The 17364-nt window shown below is 43.5% G+C and overlaps 1 protein-coding gene across 2 annotated transcripts in view; it reads left to right on the top strand.

Moving 5' to 3' along the window:
* Nucleotides 1-17364, top strand: part of LOC126990926 (organic cation transporter protein-like) — a gene marked incomplete at its 5' end in the record, with an annotated part of 77407 nt that overhangs the window by 35555 nt on the left and 24488 nt on the right. For both annotated transcript variants that reach the window (XM_050849562.1, XM_050849561.1), the window contains 2 exon segments: nucleotides 2145-2239; nucleotides 14805-15064. In XM_050849562.1, coding sequence (XP_050705519.1) covers nucleotides 2145-2239; nucleotides 14805-15064 — 355 coding nt within the window.

Genomic DNA, 17364 nt, shown 5'->3' with positions numbered 1-17364 from the left:
TGGAACATGTCCAAAGCTTATAAGTGCCATAGAATAATCGAGGAAGGTGGGGAAATAAGAAAATATGACTTTGAAATGGAAGTGGTGGTCGGGCGGGTAGGCTAATCGCAGCGTTGCCAAACATTAGGCTGTGGTCGAGTGTTCGTAGAGGTGTCCGGAATTTTGATAGTTCAGATATGGCAACCCTACCTATGAAGGCATTCTTCATTCATCATCGTCACTGAGCAATTTTACTATATATTTCAGTGCCCATGCTTATGATAAGAAGCCACAATAATGAATAAAAGGTGTTTAATGTGAAACCTTATTATTTGATCGTTTCTTAATCAATAAAACGCAAAGTAATGCCAGCAACTGTCCATTCGCTTCGTGTCATACTGTGCGTGTGTATTAATAACTGCAGAAAACAATTCATGGAATAACCTATATATATATATATATATATATATATATATATATATATATATATATATATATATATATATATATATATATATATATATATATATATATATCTCGCCTAAATCTGAACAACGTATAAGAACTGTTTTGCAAAGATAAGCACGCGACGAGAGCTAAATCATTTCAAGGTTGTCTTCAGTACTTCAGCACTGAAGACAACACATGACATTCGCAGCTGCATTTTTTAAAGCAAATGAATGTATAATTGTAATTCAGGTACTACTATGTTATTTTACCGTGTTTTACATCACAACGTATTATAGATTATCATTAAAAGGGAACATTATAACATAAACAATAAATACACATCGCTTCCGTTACCTTCAAATGCTCCCGTACGAAACATTTTGAGAGCGGCGACATCACTTCATATCGCGACTGTACATCATGAATACACACCACAAGGACAAACAGTTAATAAGGAGAACTATCTTGGGATTATGCGTCGCCTTTCGTGACTCTGTGCGACAAAAACGACCGGAAATGTGGGCGGGGAAAAACTGGCAGCTCCACCACGATAATGCACCGGCTCATTCTGCTCACCTGATCCAAGGTTTCCTGGCACAAAACAACACTCCACTTGTTCGACATCCTCCCAATTCTTCGGACATGGCACCTTGACTTCTGGCTGTTTCCTAAAATGAAAACAACCCTGAAAGGGAAGCGATTTTGAGTCGCAAGAGGAAATTATGAAAAAAGCGACGGCAGAGCTATACACTATAACAGTTAAGGATTTCCAGAAATGTTACCAGCAGTAGCAGCACCGCTGGGACAAGTGTGTGAACTCCCAAGTAGAGTACTTTAAGGGTGATTAGATAATATTTGTGAAATATACAAAATTATTTTCTTTATTTCTAAAGGTCGGATACTTTTTGAACGCACCTCGTGTGTGTATATATATATATATATATATATATATATATATATATATATATATATATATATATATATATATATATATATATATATATATATATATATATATATATATATATACCATTATGACATAACATTATAAGATACTATGCTTAGGTAAATCAATGGCCAGGTAGCAGGGCACAGTTTCCTGTTAATTAATTGTATTAGGGTAATAGCCTCAACTGAGGTCGAATATGAATTCATTCCTACACAAGCACGGTTCAGTATCCTTAAACTCCATCACAGAGCAATATATTTGAGTACACGTTTTACATTATTTAGTTGTCAATGATTGGTGGGGGTGGCAAGAGTGCACGTCACGGCCATACGTCATGGCAGACACACCTCAGCAGCCCGCTCCCAGTGCCCCAGTTGCCATTTGCCTTTTTGATGACTTGCCTTTCTATCAGATTTTGCTGGCATGTCTCTAAGACAACTACCCTAATGAAGCAGAGTAGATACTTGGTTATATTTTTCCTAATTACGTCGGTGTCTGAAACACAATGTGTTTTAATGCCGTGTCAGTCAGAAACCTAGTTTAGACGCTATTGCAATAAAACGATATGTCGCGAGCCTTGAAATACATAGTAGTTGTCATATTATACGATGAACAAAGATTCTAATATTATTTTCTCTGTATCAGAGTTAACTGAAGCAACCTTCGTTCGAAGGTATAGATTCAACAAAACATTGAAGCCAATAAAAAGGGGCTCTATGCAATACCAACTGAATATAGCTTTTAATAGCCATCTTTCTCTTACCAGAACGAAAAGCCAGTGACGAAGACTGAGAGCATGCACAGCCTAGCCATGGGCAGCGGGCAGGAGAGGTGCACCATGTCCTGTCCAAGGCTGCTGAGGTAGTAAATATAGGGGACTTACCTCATTTTTACTCCAGAGTGTGTCAGTGAAGTTCGGATTGTGCACACTTATAAGGGATAATGAAAAATTAAGATTGGCACCATACAAATCTAAAAACCGGTCAATAAATTTTGAGTTAGGCATCTTTACTAAATAAAAACTTATTTTTTTAATTCAATCAACTCACGGAAGGTGTTTCTTGAGATTTACCTTCACAAATTTTGATATTAATAGATTTTAGAGGCATAGAAAGTGGCACACAAATATTCGGTTATTTTTTTTCGATTTGGAAATTCGCTTTACGTGAACGGGAAGGAAACTGAAAAATAACGAAGGTAAAAAATATATAACGTTTTACAACCATTTAGTTTATGCACGATCTTTGTGCAACCAAGAGTTACTAAGCTTATAGGTCTCAAAGTTTGCTAACTTTCATTTTATGAGAGAAAGCCTTCAAAATTTTACCAAGTTTAAGAACGCGCTCTTCACTTGGGCGGGGGAACTAAATGAAATTTTGGATTTTTTTCGAACTTTCAATTGGTATGTGAAACGGTTTTTCTGCTACCCATGATTTATTTATTTACAATTTTACTTCTTCATCCTTCCCACCTCTCCTACGTCATGATGGCACCACTGATGTCACATCTGTCTCTAAAGCCGAACTCTGTTTAAACTTTCCCTAAAAATTCCATTCTGGACGAGTCAGGGCATATTCCTCCTACTCATCCCCCCTCTGACTCCACTATGTCTTATCAAAATTCTTAAGAATGTTGATTTCTATGCCACCCTCAGACCTTGATCCTCAGAAAACTTATGGATCCGATAAAGTGCCTCTTATTGCACTTGGAAACTGTGATTCCGTTCTTACGCACTTCCTAGCTGCTCAAACTTTTGTCTCCGTCTACCTTTCCTTCTTGTGCCTAAGAAGGTTGACCATTCCAACCCCTCAAACTACCGTCCTATAGCTTTACTTTCTTGTCTTTTGAAACATTCTTTAACGGGAAACTTCTTAAGCATCTTATGATCTCTCTGACCACCAGCACGGGTTCGTCAAAGGGCGTTCTACTGGTGATCATTTTGCCTTTCTAACTGACTCCTGGTCATCTCATATACTGCATACTCCTGAGCACACGCCTAGTCCCTCACTCCCTAAAACCCTACAGTTCTGGAGGAATTTCCGAGTACTAACAAAGATGAGATCAATCTCCTGCACCGCCAGCATTGCTAAACCAAGTTCAGTGGCGAGGCTCGCGTCTCTGGAACTAGGAACCAGCAATCCTCAACCTTCTCGTCTTGCAACGTTCAGAAAGAGTGATCTGTTGAGGTTTCTGGTGCCAGAGCAATGGGGACCAACACATAGCTCGTAGCCATCTCTCTCTGTGCCAGTAACTGCACTGAAGTCGCCGAAGACAAAGAGTGTGTCGCGTGGGGGCCACTGGTCAATTATAGAGTCAAGGTTTGCGTAGAAACAAAAATCTCTTCAAGTCCGCACATCTCGGCAGAGGCGTACACTGCAATAAAAGATATGAGGCCTACAGTATGCCTCGATTAAGTGCAGAACTGTAATAAAGCGACACGAGGTTAATTAACATGATTAGTGAATGGAGGAAGTCGTGTTTGAAGGCGACGGCAGGCTTTAAGGATTGGCGATCGCAGTCCGCGTGGAGGTAATAATGAGAACAACTCTGATGGGGGCGAGAGGGGGATTACTCGTGAGTGGAGATATGAATCCCAGGAAAATTGAGAGCTGGCTTTAGGTCAAAGGCAGTTTGAAAATAATATCGCAAGTTTAACAAGGGAATACTACTTACTGACGAGCTAGAATATGAAACGAGTCTGAACAAAGGGACCCGATAACACCTCCCTGGGAGGAGGTAGGAAGACACCTACCGAAACGGGCGTAAGCCATTCCCGGTGAAGTACATATGGGAAGCGAGGAGGGTGCTTAAGCCATCCAAAGACCCTTTCCATGCCCTCACTTTCCGTTTCCCTATTGTCTCATCAACCCCAGAGAATAGTTCAACATGCTCTCTATAGAAATATTATCTCCACACCACACTACATTCACAGAGCATACATACCATTTCCCCCAAACTTATGCAAGTTCAAAATGGCGTTCGTAAACATAGCTTCGAAATCTCCGCCTGGGGGGGACCAGAAATTCCTCCTGGCTGCCGACTTGAGAGGTGTCTTGATAACTCCTCAGACCTCTTTCTTATCAATTTCTGCAACATTCACGGTCTTCGTTCTAATTTCCATTCTGTGGAGCACCATCTCTCCTCCTCTAAACCGCACCTTCTCCTCTTCACCGAAACCAGGTCTCGGCGGCTACTGACAGCCATATCTACTCTGTTCCCTCGTACGATATCTATCCTTTTTTTTTTTTTTTACATCAGAGGACACGGCTCAATGGCAATAAAAACAGTACAAAAAAAGCCCGCAACTCGCAGCTCCTCTAAAAAATAAAAGTAAAGAGCAGCCAAAAGAGAGGTCAATTTCAGGTGGAGAGGTGTCTTGATACACTCTTCTTGAAAGAGGTCAAGTCATAGGCAGGAGGAAATACAGACGAAGGAAGGCTGTTCCAGAGTATACCAGTGAAGGGGATAAAATAATGGAGATGCTGGTTAACTCTTGCATAAGGGGTTTGGAGAGTATAGGGATGAGCATGAGTAGAATGTCGTGTGCAGCGGGACCGCGGGAGGGGGGAGGGATGCAGTTAGCAAGTTCAGAAGAGCAGTCAGCATGAAAATATCGATAGAAGTTAGAAAGAGAGGCAACATGGCGGCGGAATTTAAGAGGTAGAAGACTATCAGTAAGAGGAGGAGAGCTGATGAGACGAAGAGCCTTAGACTCCACTCTGTCTAGGAGAGCTGTGTGAGTGAAGCCCCCCCACACGTGAGATGCATACTTCATACGAGGGCGGATAAGGCCCCACTGGGGGAGACGGTACAGAACGCTCAGCCTCGAGGAAGCTGATTTAGTAAGAGAAGAGATATGAAGTTTCCAGTTGAGATATAGAGTTAAAGATAGTCCGAGGATGTTTAGTGTTGAAGAAGGTGATAGCTGAGTGTTATCGAAGAATAGGGGATAGATATCTGGAAGATTGTGTCGAGTGGATAGGTGGAGAAACTGTGTTTTTGAGGCGTTGAAGGACACCAAGTTCTTCTTGACCCAATTGAAAGTAATAGTTATGTCTGAGGCTAAGCGTTCTGCAACCTCCAGACTGGAATCGTTTAGTTCCTTTTTAGTGGGTCTTCTGTTAAAAGAAGTTGAGTAATGCAGAGTGGTGTCATCGGCGTAAGAATGGATAGGACAGTTCGTTTTGGAAGAAAGATCATTAATGAATAACAGAAAGAGAGTGGGAGATAGAACAGAGATCTGAGGGACACCACTGTTAATAGGTTTAGTTGAAGAACAGTGATCGTCTACCACAGCAGAAATAGAACGATCAGAAAGGAAACTGGAGATAAAGATACAGAGAAAAGGATAGAAAACGTAGGAGGGTAGTTTGGAAAGCAAAGATTTGTACCAGACCCTATCAAAGGCTTTTGATATGTCCAGCGCAATAGCAAAGGTTTCACCGAGAGGATGACCAAGAGTCAATTAGGAAAGTAAGGAGATCACTAGAAGAACGAAACTTGCGGAACCCATACTGGCGATCAGCTAGAAGGTCAGAAGTGGAAAGGTGCTTTTGAATCTTCCGGTTAAGGATTCATTCAAAAGCTTTAGATAGACAAGAAAATAAAGCTATAGGACGGTAGTTTGAGGGATTGGAACGGTCACCCTTCTTTGGCATAAGCTGTATGAAGACATAGTTCCAGCAGGAAGGAAAGATAGATGTTGACAGGCAGAGGCGAAACAGTTTGACCAGGCAGGTGTCAGCACGGAAGCACAGTTTTTAAGGACAATAGGAGGCACTCCATCAGGTCCATAAGCCTTCTGAAGATTGAGGCCAGAGACGGTATAGAAAACATCATTCTTAAGTATCTTAATAACAGACATAAAGGAGTCAGAGGGTGGGTGAGTAGGAGGAATATGCCCAGAATCGTCCAGAGTGGAGTTTTTAGAAAAGGTTTGAGAGAAGAGTTCAGCCTTAGAGATAGATGAGACGGCGGTGCTGCCGTCAGGACTAAGGAGAGGAGGGAAATATGAAGAAGTGAAGTTGGATGAGATGTTTTTGGCTAGATGCCAGAAGTCCCGAGAAGAATTAGAAGAAGTAAGGTTTTGGCATTTTCTATTAATGAAGAAGTTTTGGTAAGTCGGAGAATAGATTTGGCACGATCCTGGGCAGAAATGTAAAGATCATGGTTAGCAGGAGTGCGAAGGCTCTGGTACCTTTTGTGAGCTGTCTCTCCAACTTTGACAGCACGACAACAAGCGTGATTAAACCAAGGCTTTTTAGCATGAGGAGTAGAGAAAGTACGTGGAATGTTTGCCTCCATTCCAAAGACAATCACTTCTGTGATGCGCTGGGCACACACAGAGGGGTCTCTCTCCTGGAAGCAGTAATAATTCCACGGGAAATCGGAAAAGTACATCCTCAGGTCGTTCTACCGTGCTGAAGCAAGATACCAGAAGCATCGCCTCTTCGGTGGGTCCAGAGGGTGTACAAGAGCGATAGGACAGGATACAGAATTAGTGTTGTGATCGGAGGGGCCCAACGGAGAGAACAGCAGAAGGGTTAGAGGTAAGGAAGAGGTCTAGTATGTTGGGCCGGTCTCCAAGACGGTCGAGAATACGTGTGGGGTGCTGAACCAACTGCTCTAGGTCATTGAGGAGAGCAAAGTTGAAGGCTTGTTCACCAGGCTGGTCAATGAGAGAGGATGAAAGCCAAAGCTAGTGGTGAACATTGAAATCTCCTACTAAAGGTTTCAGGGGTCGTGTTCCCCTGTTTTTCGCAAATAAAACTTTAACAAAGCGTCGGACAAGGATGTTATTTTGGCAGTGTTTGGCAGTGGATCTTTGAGACCCCGACCTAATGGGCAAAAAATATGATTTGGTGTCACATGTGGATAATGAAGCACTTAGGAGTAAATTTAGGGTAAACTTGGCTAAAAGTTAAAGGCACTGTGAGCAAGGCTAGCCCCGCCAACGACAAAGGTGTTGTTGGGTAGTTGGGTGGGGATGATTGTGTGAGAAAGGAAAGGTTGGGTATGGGGGAGGTTGGTGAACCAACAAGGGATGAAACCAGAAACTACTGCTCGCTTACATACATGCATGTGCATGTGTTCTCAGACTCACAGCCCCTTCTCGTCCCTTATTTTTAACCAAATCACACTACCATAGGGTAAGCAAAGACCAGATGAACCTGCTCTGAAGTTTATTTAAAGCAACAAAGAAAACTCGCTGGAAAATAAGGAATAATGAATTAATTCCAGGCACACAGCAACCTAGCTAACTATCTTAAAACATCCTATGCAATAAGTGTACTTAACTGTAGGTGGGCGTAGCAGAAGCCGCACCTGCTCTACCACGTGATCCTCGCGCACGTTGGTCCTCCTTCAGTCCTCTTCTCGTAACCGTCCAGCAACACGCCGCCTTCTCGTACCTCCCAAGGGCTTCTCTCGCCTGCAGTACACAGCACGTAGCTTGTGAATACTATCAGGGCAGGAAAGCCACCACGATGGACACGTGGCCAGTGTTGCCAAATGAAAATTTTCTATGTCGCTAGATTCACCTTCAAAAGTAGCTAAAAAGTTGCTAAAGTCTTCTTATATATATATATATATATATATATATATATATATATATATATATATATATATATACATATTACAGCAGTTCTTATATGAAGTCGCTTGACTTACATATAGGATAACCATATTGTAGGCCCTGCTGGATTTTTGTTATCCATACATATATTTGTTATGTTACAAATAATTTAACGATAAGGAAAACAGGTACTCACCATTACTCGAATTCAGTTAGGAAGTCCCAGTCCATAGAAGCTTCCTCTCCAAAACTACATGATGCTTGTGCTTCTGCGACATGCAAGTTTCCTGAAGCTGCAGCCGAAGGCAGTGAGGGAACTTGATAAACAGTCATGGTGCCGATTTTCCTGATGACATCTATGGGCAAGTCGTAATTATGGCAACATTTTCCGTGACGCCTGAGTCCATATTTTATGGCCATGATAGCATTCAGACTTTTGATGCTTAATCTGTTGCGAAGTTTTGTTTTGACGATATTCATGTGGCTGAATATGCGTTCAACGTCAGCATTCGAATGTGGTAAACACAGTAGGGTTAGCGCCAACCGGGAAAGATCTTCAAAGGGGTTGTCTCCTGTGGCATCCCTATATGAGGCAATTTCGGCCCAGAGGTGTAGAGTGCTAGTGTTTTCTGTCCACTTTATGTGGTGTAGTTTCTTCCACTGAAAATCGATTCGAGTGACAGTAGCAGCATCATCGTAAAACATTTTGGCCAGATCAATGATGTCTGATTTTATTGGTTGAAGACAAACATCTGCGCTCAGAGATGACATGGACTGCAAACCACGAACATTTTCTGGTAACCGCTGCTAAAGTTGTTTTATGAGCTCAACTAGAAACCATATGCATCTTTGTCGCATGTCTTTTTCATCAGAAAATTTACACTCTGAGAGCTCTTTTTCAAACTCATACCCAAGATAGGGGTTGGGGTCTAAGTATTTTTCAACACCATCATACAGGTCAATGTTTCTACCTGGCACAACAATTCTTGAGCGCAGAGAATTAATCAAGTGTACCAAGTCATTCAGCAATTTTGTTGGGTCATGGACAGCCGCTTCAAAATTTTTGTTGACACGTTGGACTTCTCCTAAAACTGACTTCAAGAAGATGAGAAACACGTAGTTTTTCTTGTCGCAGAACATAAGGTAAAGTTGCTCAGCAGTGTAGCATTTCTCTTGGTGTTTGCAAAGTTCAAAATGAAGCTTCAGCTCAACCCACTGTTGAAGAATTCTTTCAACAGCTCTCTCAATAGACATCCATCGTGTCTGGGATAACTGTACGAGTTTTAGTGGAACCATTCCATCATTTATTAGACCATAAATGGCCTTGTATTTTGTCTGTCGCACAGCAGAATGAGAGAACCAATTATAAGTTTCTCTGATCAAGAACTCAAGGCTTTTTGGCAGGTGAACACTGGTAGCATGAGAGACAGCCAACTGTAGTGAGTGGCAAACACATCTAATAAGAATCAGGTGTGGAACGTCTTTCTTCAACTTGGCGTAAACTCCATTGTTTACTCCTGTCATCACCGATGCGTTGTCAGTTCCTAGTGCAATGAGATTATTCAGTTCTAGTCCATTATTTTCCAGTGAACGTTTAAGGGCATTACAAATTGTCTCTGAATCACACTCATTAAGTTCTATCATATCCAGGTAGGTTACAATTATTGCCTTCTTGGAAGCAGAATAGTATCTTATAACAATGCCTAGCAATTTGGTGATTGATATGTCATTGCTTTCATCAATAAGCAGGCTGAACTTGCTGTCTCCGATATCAGTTCTTAAGTCTTGAACAAAGTGTGGTGCAAGCAAATTACATACGATAGCACTACACTTGGATCGTTTCATTTTAAGGTCCTTGCACCCCTTGCTGTCAGAGAAACAAGATTTGCATACTTCACTTAAATGATCAACAGTTCTTAATGCACAATGCTCAGCCACGAAAAGAGAAAGCCTTCCTTCAGACCTTCTAGAATCATCAGATATCTTTTCAAATGGCAGAACTCTTTGTCTATCACAACTGAATGGTTCTGCTGCTCTTTTATGTTTCACTGTATTTCGATGTTTTTCCAGATCACTCAACTTTGCACCCAATGAACATTTGCAGTATTTGCACATAGCCTTAGTGTCATCTCCCTCAACTTTTCTTAGCCAGTCTTTAAATTTTTCATCCTTTAACCAAAAGTCACGAAAATGCTGCGAGTATTTTTTACTCATCTTGCTGACTGTTCCACCGGCAGAGCTAGACTGAGCAGGGGACTCGGGGAGCAAGCGAGCAACACGTATACGCTCTCAGTGACGCGAAGCAAACGTGTATAATTCGCGTCCACAGTCCCGCGAGGATCTCTGGACTCGGGGGGCCTCGACTCTACCCCGTAACCCCTGTCCCCCACCCTCTCATCACTCGCCATTTAAAGTTTAGACTATCAAGCTTTTATAACTGTCTTCTGTTTATTCATTTATTTATGTTGGCCTACCTTTTAAAAATTAACATACTACAATTATTTTCCGATTAGCGTCAACTCTGTTGTCGCCAAATTTGTCGCTAAATATATGCGTAAGTAGCTAAATTTGAGACATGTCTCAAGCTGTTCTAATAAGTCGCTAAGAATGATCAAATATCGCCAAATTTAGCGACAAAATCGCTAAATTGGCAACACTGCTGACGTGGCGCGGTAGATTTGGTGAGGGACGTCTGGTCACGGTGGTGTCTCTCAGGAAGATGATGGGTGCGGCCGTGACCCACGGTCACTCGGCCACCCCGCGCTCCGCGGTCAAGATGCCAGCACTCGCCACAACTGACATCTCTTTTTCTGTGTAACACACTAAACGCCCTAACGGCTATGGATTATTATTTATTAATAACCTAACACCATGCACTAGGTAATAGTGGGTCATGCATCCCACACATAGTTCAGCTTTGGCAGCAATAACGATTATGATTTGAAATAGCTCGCTGCCCCCGTCTTCTAGTTTTCCCGCCTGTCCTGGGACTTATTTCCGCTCTCTCAATCAAAATGACGGGGACTCCCGCGGTATTTTCCACGGGCTATTTCTTGAATAATGAAATCATGACACCCCCCAGGCGGGGACTCCGAGGCAGAGTTTTTGTTAGCCATTTTGAATTTTGGGAAAAGGTGTGTATGCTGTGTGAATGTAGTGTGGTGTGGCTAGAGAGATCTGTCTTTAGAGAGCATGCTGAACTACTCTCTGGTGTGGATGAGACAATAGGGAAACGGTTAGTGAGGACATGGGAAGGGTCTTTGGAGGGCTTCAGCACCCTCCTCACTTCCCATATATACTTCACCAGGAGTGGCTTGCGCCCGGACGCAACGACATCTCTTGCTTTCGTACCCACGACCTTGACTTCTGAATTTTCCACCATCTGGCTGAGAATTCATAATCATTCTATTACTAAATACATCTGTGCTGTTTATCTTTCACCTAACTCTACTAACTATGTACAATTCTTTGACTACTTGAACTCTTAAATTGAGTTCCACTTAAGAGTTCGCTGAAATCTCCATCCTAGGAGATTTCAATGTTCATCACCAGCTTTGGCTTTCATCCTCTTTCACTGACCAGCCTGGTGAACAAGTCTACAACTTTGCTCTCCTCAATGATCTAGAGCAGTTGATTTAGCACTCTACACGTATCCCCGACCGTCTTGGAGATAGACCCAACATACTAGACCTCTTCCTTACCTCTAACCCTTCTGCTTACTCTGTCAAACTGTTCTCTCCATTGGGCTCCTCCGATCACAACCTTATTTCTGTATCCTGTCCTATCGCTCCTGCACAGCCACAGGACCCACCGAAGAGGCGATGCTTCTGGCATTTTGCTTCAGCTCGGTGGGATGACCTGAGGATGTACTTTTCTGATTTTCCGAGGAATGATTACTGCTTCCAGGAGAGAGACCCCTCTGTGTGTGTCCAGCGCATCACAGAGATGATTGTTTCTGGAATGGAGGCATACATTCCACGTACTTTCTCTACTCCTCATGCTAAAAAGCCTTGGTTTAATCACGTTTGTTCTCGTGCTATCGAAGATAGAGAGGCAGCTCACAAAAGGTACCAAAGCCTTCGCACTCCTGCTACCATGAACTTTACATTTCTGCCCGGAATTGTGCCAGATCTATTCTTCGACTTACCAAAATCTCTCATCTATAGTAAATGTCAAAACCTTTCCTTAACCCTGATGGCAGCACCGCCGTCTCATATATATATCTCAAAAGCTGAACTCTTCTCTCAAATTGTCTGTAAAAACTCCACTCCGGACGATTCTGAGCATATTCCTTCTACTCATCCCCCCTCTCACTCCTTTATGGCTGTTATTAAGATTCTTAAGTATGATGTTTTCTGAGCTCTTTCTGGCCTCAACTCTCAGAAGGTTTATGGACCTGATGGAGTGCCTCCTATTGTCCTTAAAAACTATGCTTCCGTGCTGACACCCTGCCTGGTCAAACTCTTTCGCCTCTGCTTTTCAACATCTACCTTTCCTTCCTGCTGTAATTCCGCCTTCACATATGTAGTCTGTGCCTAAGAAGGGTTACCGTTCCAATCCCTCAAACTACCGCCCTATAACTTTACTTTCCTCTCTATCTAAAGCTTTTGAATCAATCTTTAACCGGAATATTCAAAAGCACCTTTCCACTTCTGATCTTCAATCTGAACGCCACCATGGGTTCCCAAAGGCGCGTTTTACCGGCGATCTTCTTGCTCTCTTCACTAACTCCTGGTCATCCTCTCTTAGCCATTTCGGTGAAACTTTTTCAGTTGCGCTAGACATATCGAAAACTTTCGATATAGTCTGGCACAATCTTTTGCTTTCTAAACTGCCCTCTTTCGGATTCTATCCTTCTCTCTGTTCCTTTATATCCAGTTTTCTTTCCGGCTGCACTATTTCTGCTGCTGTATAAGGTCACTGTTCTTCCCCTAAACATATCAACACAGGGCTCTGTCCTATCACCCATTCTCGTCCTGTTATTCATCAATAATCATTCCATAACAAATTGTCCTATCCACTCATCTACATTCGGTAGGCGGTGGCCGAAGTGATAGCGTACTGGACCCACATTCGCCGCGTGATGGACGACGCGGGTTCGAATCCTCACGCTACCACTTGGATTTTTCAGTCACCGCCGAGTGGCTTAAAACTACCCACATGCTGTCCTGAAGACCACCCATCAACCCGGACTCTAGAGGAAGCCGTCCAAGCGAATCAAGAACGAGTTCCGGGGGGCAGCATGAGCCAATGCAAGATGGCGCCACTATAAACACTCGCCTGCGCCAGAACGGGCTGGGCCGACCATCAGGCCCCACCTGGAAGAAGCCTTGGGCCGACCATCAGGCCCCACCGGGAAGAAGCCTTGGGCCGACCATCAGGCCCCACCGGGAAGATGCCTACCGGCGCAATAGGCAACAACGTAAAAAAAAAAAAAAAAAAAAAAAAAAAAAAATACGCTGACGACTCTACTCTGCATTATTCAACTTCTCTCAACAGGAATTACAAGGCTTAACCTCAGTCCTTGCTATTATTTCCGATTGGGGTAAAAGGAACCAATGCCTCAAAAACCCAATTTCTCCATCTATCAACTCAACACAATCCTCCAAACACCTATCCCCTATTCTTCAACAACACTCAGCTGTCACCTTCTTCAACACTAAACATCCTCGGTCTATCCTTAACTCAAAATCTTAACTGGAAATTTCACATCTCTTCTATCACTAAATCACTTCGTCGAGGTTGGGCGTTCTGTATCATCTCCACCAGTTCTTCTCCCCCGCACAGTTGCTATCCATATACAGGGGCCTTGTCCGCCCTCGTATGGAATATCCATCTCATGTGTCGGGGTTTACTACTCACACAGCTCTTTTGGACAAAGTGGAGTCTAAGGCTCTTCGTCTCAGTCTAAGGCTCTTCGTCTCATCAGCTCTCCTCTTCTCACTGATAGTCTTCTACTTCTTAAATTCCTCCGCCATGTTGTCTCTCTATCATCTATCGATGTCTTCACGCTGAGTGCTCTTTTGAACTTGCTAACTGCATGTCTTCCCCCCTCCCGCAGCCTCGCCGCACACGACTTTCAACTCAAGCTCATCCTTTTACTGTCCAAATCCCTTTCGCACAAGTTAACCAGCATCTTCACTCTTTCATCCCTCACGCAGGTTAGTTCTTTAACAATCTTCCTTTCTCTGTATTTCCTCCTGCCTATGACTTGAGCTCTTTCAAGAGGAGGGTATCAGGACACCTCTCCTCCCGAAACTGACCTATCTTTCGGCCACTCCTCTGAGCTTTTTATAGCAGCAGCGAATAGCGGGCTTCTTTTTTCAATATTGTTTCCATTTTTTTTTGCCCTTGAGCTGTCTCTTCTGCTGTAAAAAACAAAAAAAAAAAAGGCACATCACAGCACAAGTAACGCAGCACAACGAAGCGAAGTAATATCTTAACACAGCACAGTACAGTGAAACTTCTCATGTAACTCAAAGATACACTGAAAACTCATTAATATACCACGGACAGTGAGCATTGTGGGTTGCGTACACGTCAAGACGCATAGCAACATAAGAATGTCATGCTTTTTTTTTCATATCTGTTTGGAACAGGCCTCCTGGTCTGGACCATAGGGTGTGTGTGGTAGGAATCTCTCTCTCTCTCTCTCTCTCTCTCTCTCTCTCTCTCTCTCTCTCTCTCTCTCTCTCTCTCTCTCTCTCTCTCTCTCTCTCTCTCTCTCTCTCTCTCTCTCTCTCTCTCTCTCTCTCTCTCTCTCTCTCTCTCTCTCTCTCTCTCTCTCTCTCTCTCTCTTTCTCCTTGATATGAAATCCCCCCTCACTATCTAGCTCTTCCTTGCCTCTCCAGGTCCCACAAAATGAGGGTGGTCACTATCGCTCTCTCCGTCAACCTCTTCATCTCGTCTCTCGTGTACTGTGGCTTGAGTCTGAGTGGCGCCATCTACAGTTCTGACCCCTTCCTCTACATGGTCCTCAGTGGGCTCATGGAAACGCCCGGATACTCCCTGACGGCGCCTCTAATTAAGAAGTTCGGCAGGAAGAACCCGAGCATCATTGGCTTCACGATATGCGGCGTTGTCATCCTTTGCCTCACCGTCATTCCCTCAGGTAACTGGTACTGCTACTGCTACTACTACTACTACTGCTACTACTGCTGCTGCTGCTACTACTACTACTACTACTACTACTACTACTGATATGGCAGAATTTACTCTTTACTACACTCCCACACAACCTCTACGTGTAACGAAACACACGAGAAATTAATCCAGACAAGGAAAGGTTTTGCCGGCGACGGGGATCGAACCCGCAACCAGCGAGACGGGACAGCCACTCCTTAACCAGTCGGCCAAAGAGGTACCCCCACTCGCAGGGTGAGCTATGGGAGGCTCGCCCATCAGGCAAGTCGCTGCACTACACGGCGCCCCATCCCTATCTAGATTAATTTCTGTGTGTTTGAAATTTCCCATTTTCTATGAATTTTTTGGAAAGCATTGGCCATCACACTACCTGTTACACCCTCGGGGTGACACAACAGAATCACAGGAGAGGATGCCTTGCCACCAGTGAAACGCCAGATTTTTTTCTTTACTATACTCCAACACGACCTCTGACCTCTTAAATTCCGCCGCCATATTACCTCTCTTTCTTTCTTCTATCGATATTTTCATGCTGACTGCTCTTCTGAACTTGCTAACTGCATGCCTCCCCCCCTACCTCGGCCCCGCTGCACTTGACTTTCTACTCTAGTCCATCCCTATACTGTCCAAACCCCTTATGCAAGAGTTAACCAGCATCTTCACTCTTTCATCCCTTATACTGGTAAACTCTGTAACAGCCTTTCTTCGTCTGCATTTCCTCCTGCCTATGAATTGTCTTCCTTCAAGAAGAGTGTTTCAAGACACCTCTCCACCCGAAATTGATCTCTCTTTTGGCCACTCTTTACTTCTGTCTACGTATTATGGGAGCGGTGAGTAGCGGGCTTTTTTTCCTACACTTTTTTTGTTGCCCTCGAGGCGTTTCCTTTGTTGTAAAAAAATAGAAACGAAACGCACCAGAAATTAATCCAAACAAGGAAATGTTTTGTCGACGCCAGGGATCGAACCCGCGACCAGCGAGACGGGAGAGCCACTCCTTAACCAGTCGGCCAAAGAGCTACCCCCCTCGCAGAGTGAGTTATGGGAGGCTCGCCCATCAGGCAAGTCGCTGCGCTGCACTACTACTATACTACTACTACTACTACTACTACTACTACTACTACCACCACCACTAGTACTACTGCTGCTGCTGCTGCTACTGCTGCTACTACTACTACTACTACTACTACTACTACTACTACTACTACTACTACTACTACTACTACTACTACTACTACTACTACTACTTCTACTACTACTACTACTACTACTACTACTACTACTACTACTACTACTGTTACTATTACTACTACTGCTACTACTACTACCACTACTACTTTTTTTTTTTTACAACAAAGGAGGCAGCTCAAGGGCACAAAAAAAATAATAATAAAAAAGCCCGCTAATCGCTGCTCCCATAAAAGAATCAGAAGAGGTGGCCAAAAGCAAGCTCAGATTCGGGAGGAGAGGTGTCCTGATACCCTCCTTTTGAAAGAGTTCAAGTCGTAGGCAGGAGGAAATACAGATGAAGGAAGATTGTTCCAGAGTTTACCAGCGTGAGGGATGAAAGAGTGAAGATGCTGGTTAACTCTTGCATAAGGGATTTGGACAGTATAGGGATAAGCATGAGTAGAAAGTTGTGTGCAGCGGGGCCGCGGGAGGGGGGGAGGCATGTAGTTAGCAAGTTCAAAAGAGCAGTCAGCGTGGAAATATCGATAGAAGATAGAAAGAGAGGCAACATCGCGGCGGAATTTAAGAGGTAGAAGACTATCAGTAGTAGGAGGAGAGCTGATGAGACGAAGAGCCTTAGCCTCCACTCTGTCCAGAAGAGCTGTGTGGGTGGATGCATACTCCATACGAGGGCGGACAAGGCCCCTGTATATGGATAGCAACTGCGCGGGGGAGAAGAACTGGCGGAGACGATACAGAACGCCCAACCTCGAGGAAGCTGATTTAGCGAGAGAGGAAATATGAAGTTTCCAGTTGAGATTTTGAGTTAAGGATAGACCGAGGATGTTTAGTGTTGAAGAAGGTGACAGCTGAGTGTTGTCGAAGAATAGGGGATAGGTGTTTGAAAGATTGTGTCGAGTTGATAGGTGGAGAAATTGAGTTTTTGAGGCATTGAAGGATACAAGGTTCCTTCTGCCCCAATCGGAAATGATAGCAAGGTCTGAGGTTAAGCGTTCTGCAGCCTCCAGTCTGGAGTCATGTACTTCCTGTTGTGATGGTCTTCTATTGAAAAAAGTTGAACAATGCAGAGTGTAGTCGTCG

This window comes from Eriocheir sinensis, unplaced genomic scaffold (genome assembly GCF_024679095.1).
Source record: "Eriocheir sinensis breed Jianghai 21 unplaced genomic scaffold, ASM2467909v1 Scaffold225, whole genome shotgun sequence".
NCBI classification, from domain to species: domain Eukaryota; kingdom Metazoa; phylum Arthropoda; class Malacostraca; order Decapoda; family Varunidae; genus Eriocheir; species Eriocheir sinensis.
This window is presented reverse-complemented; position numbering and strand designations above follow the sequence as displayed.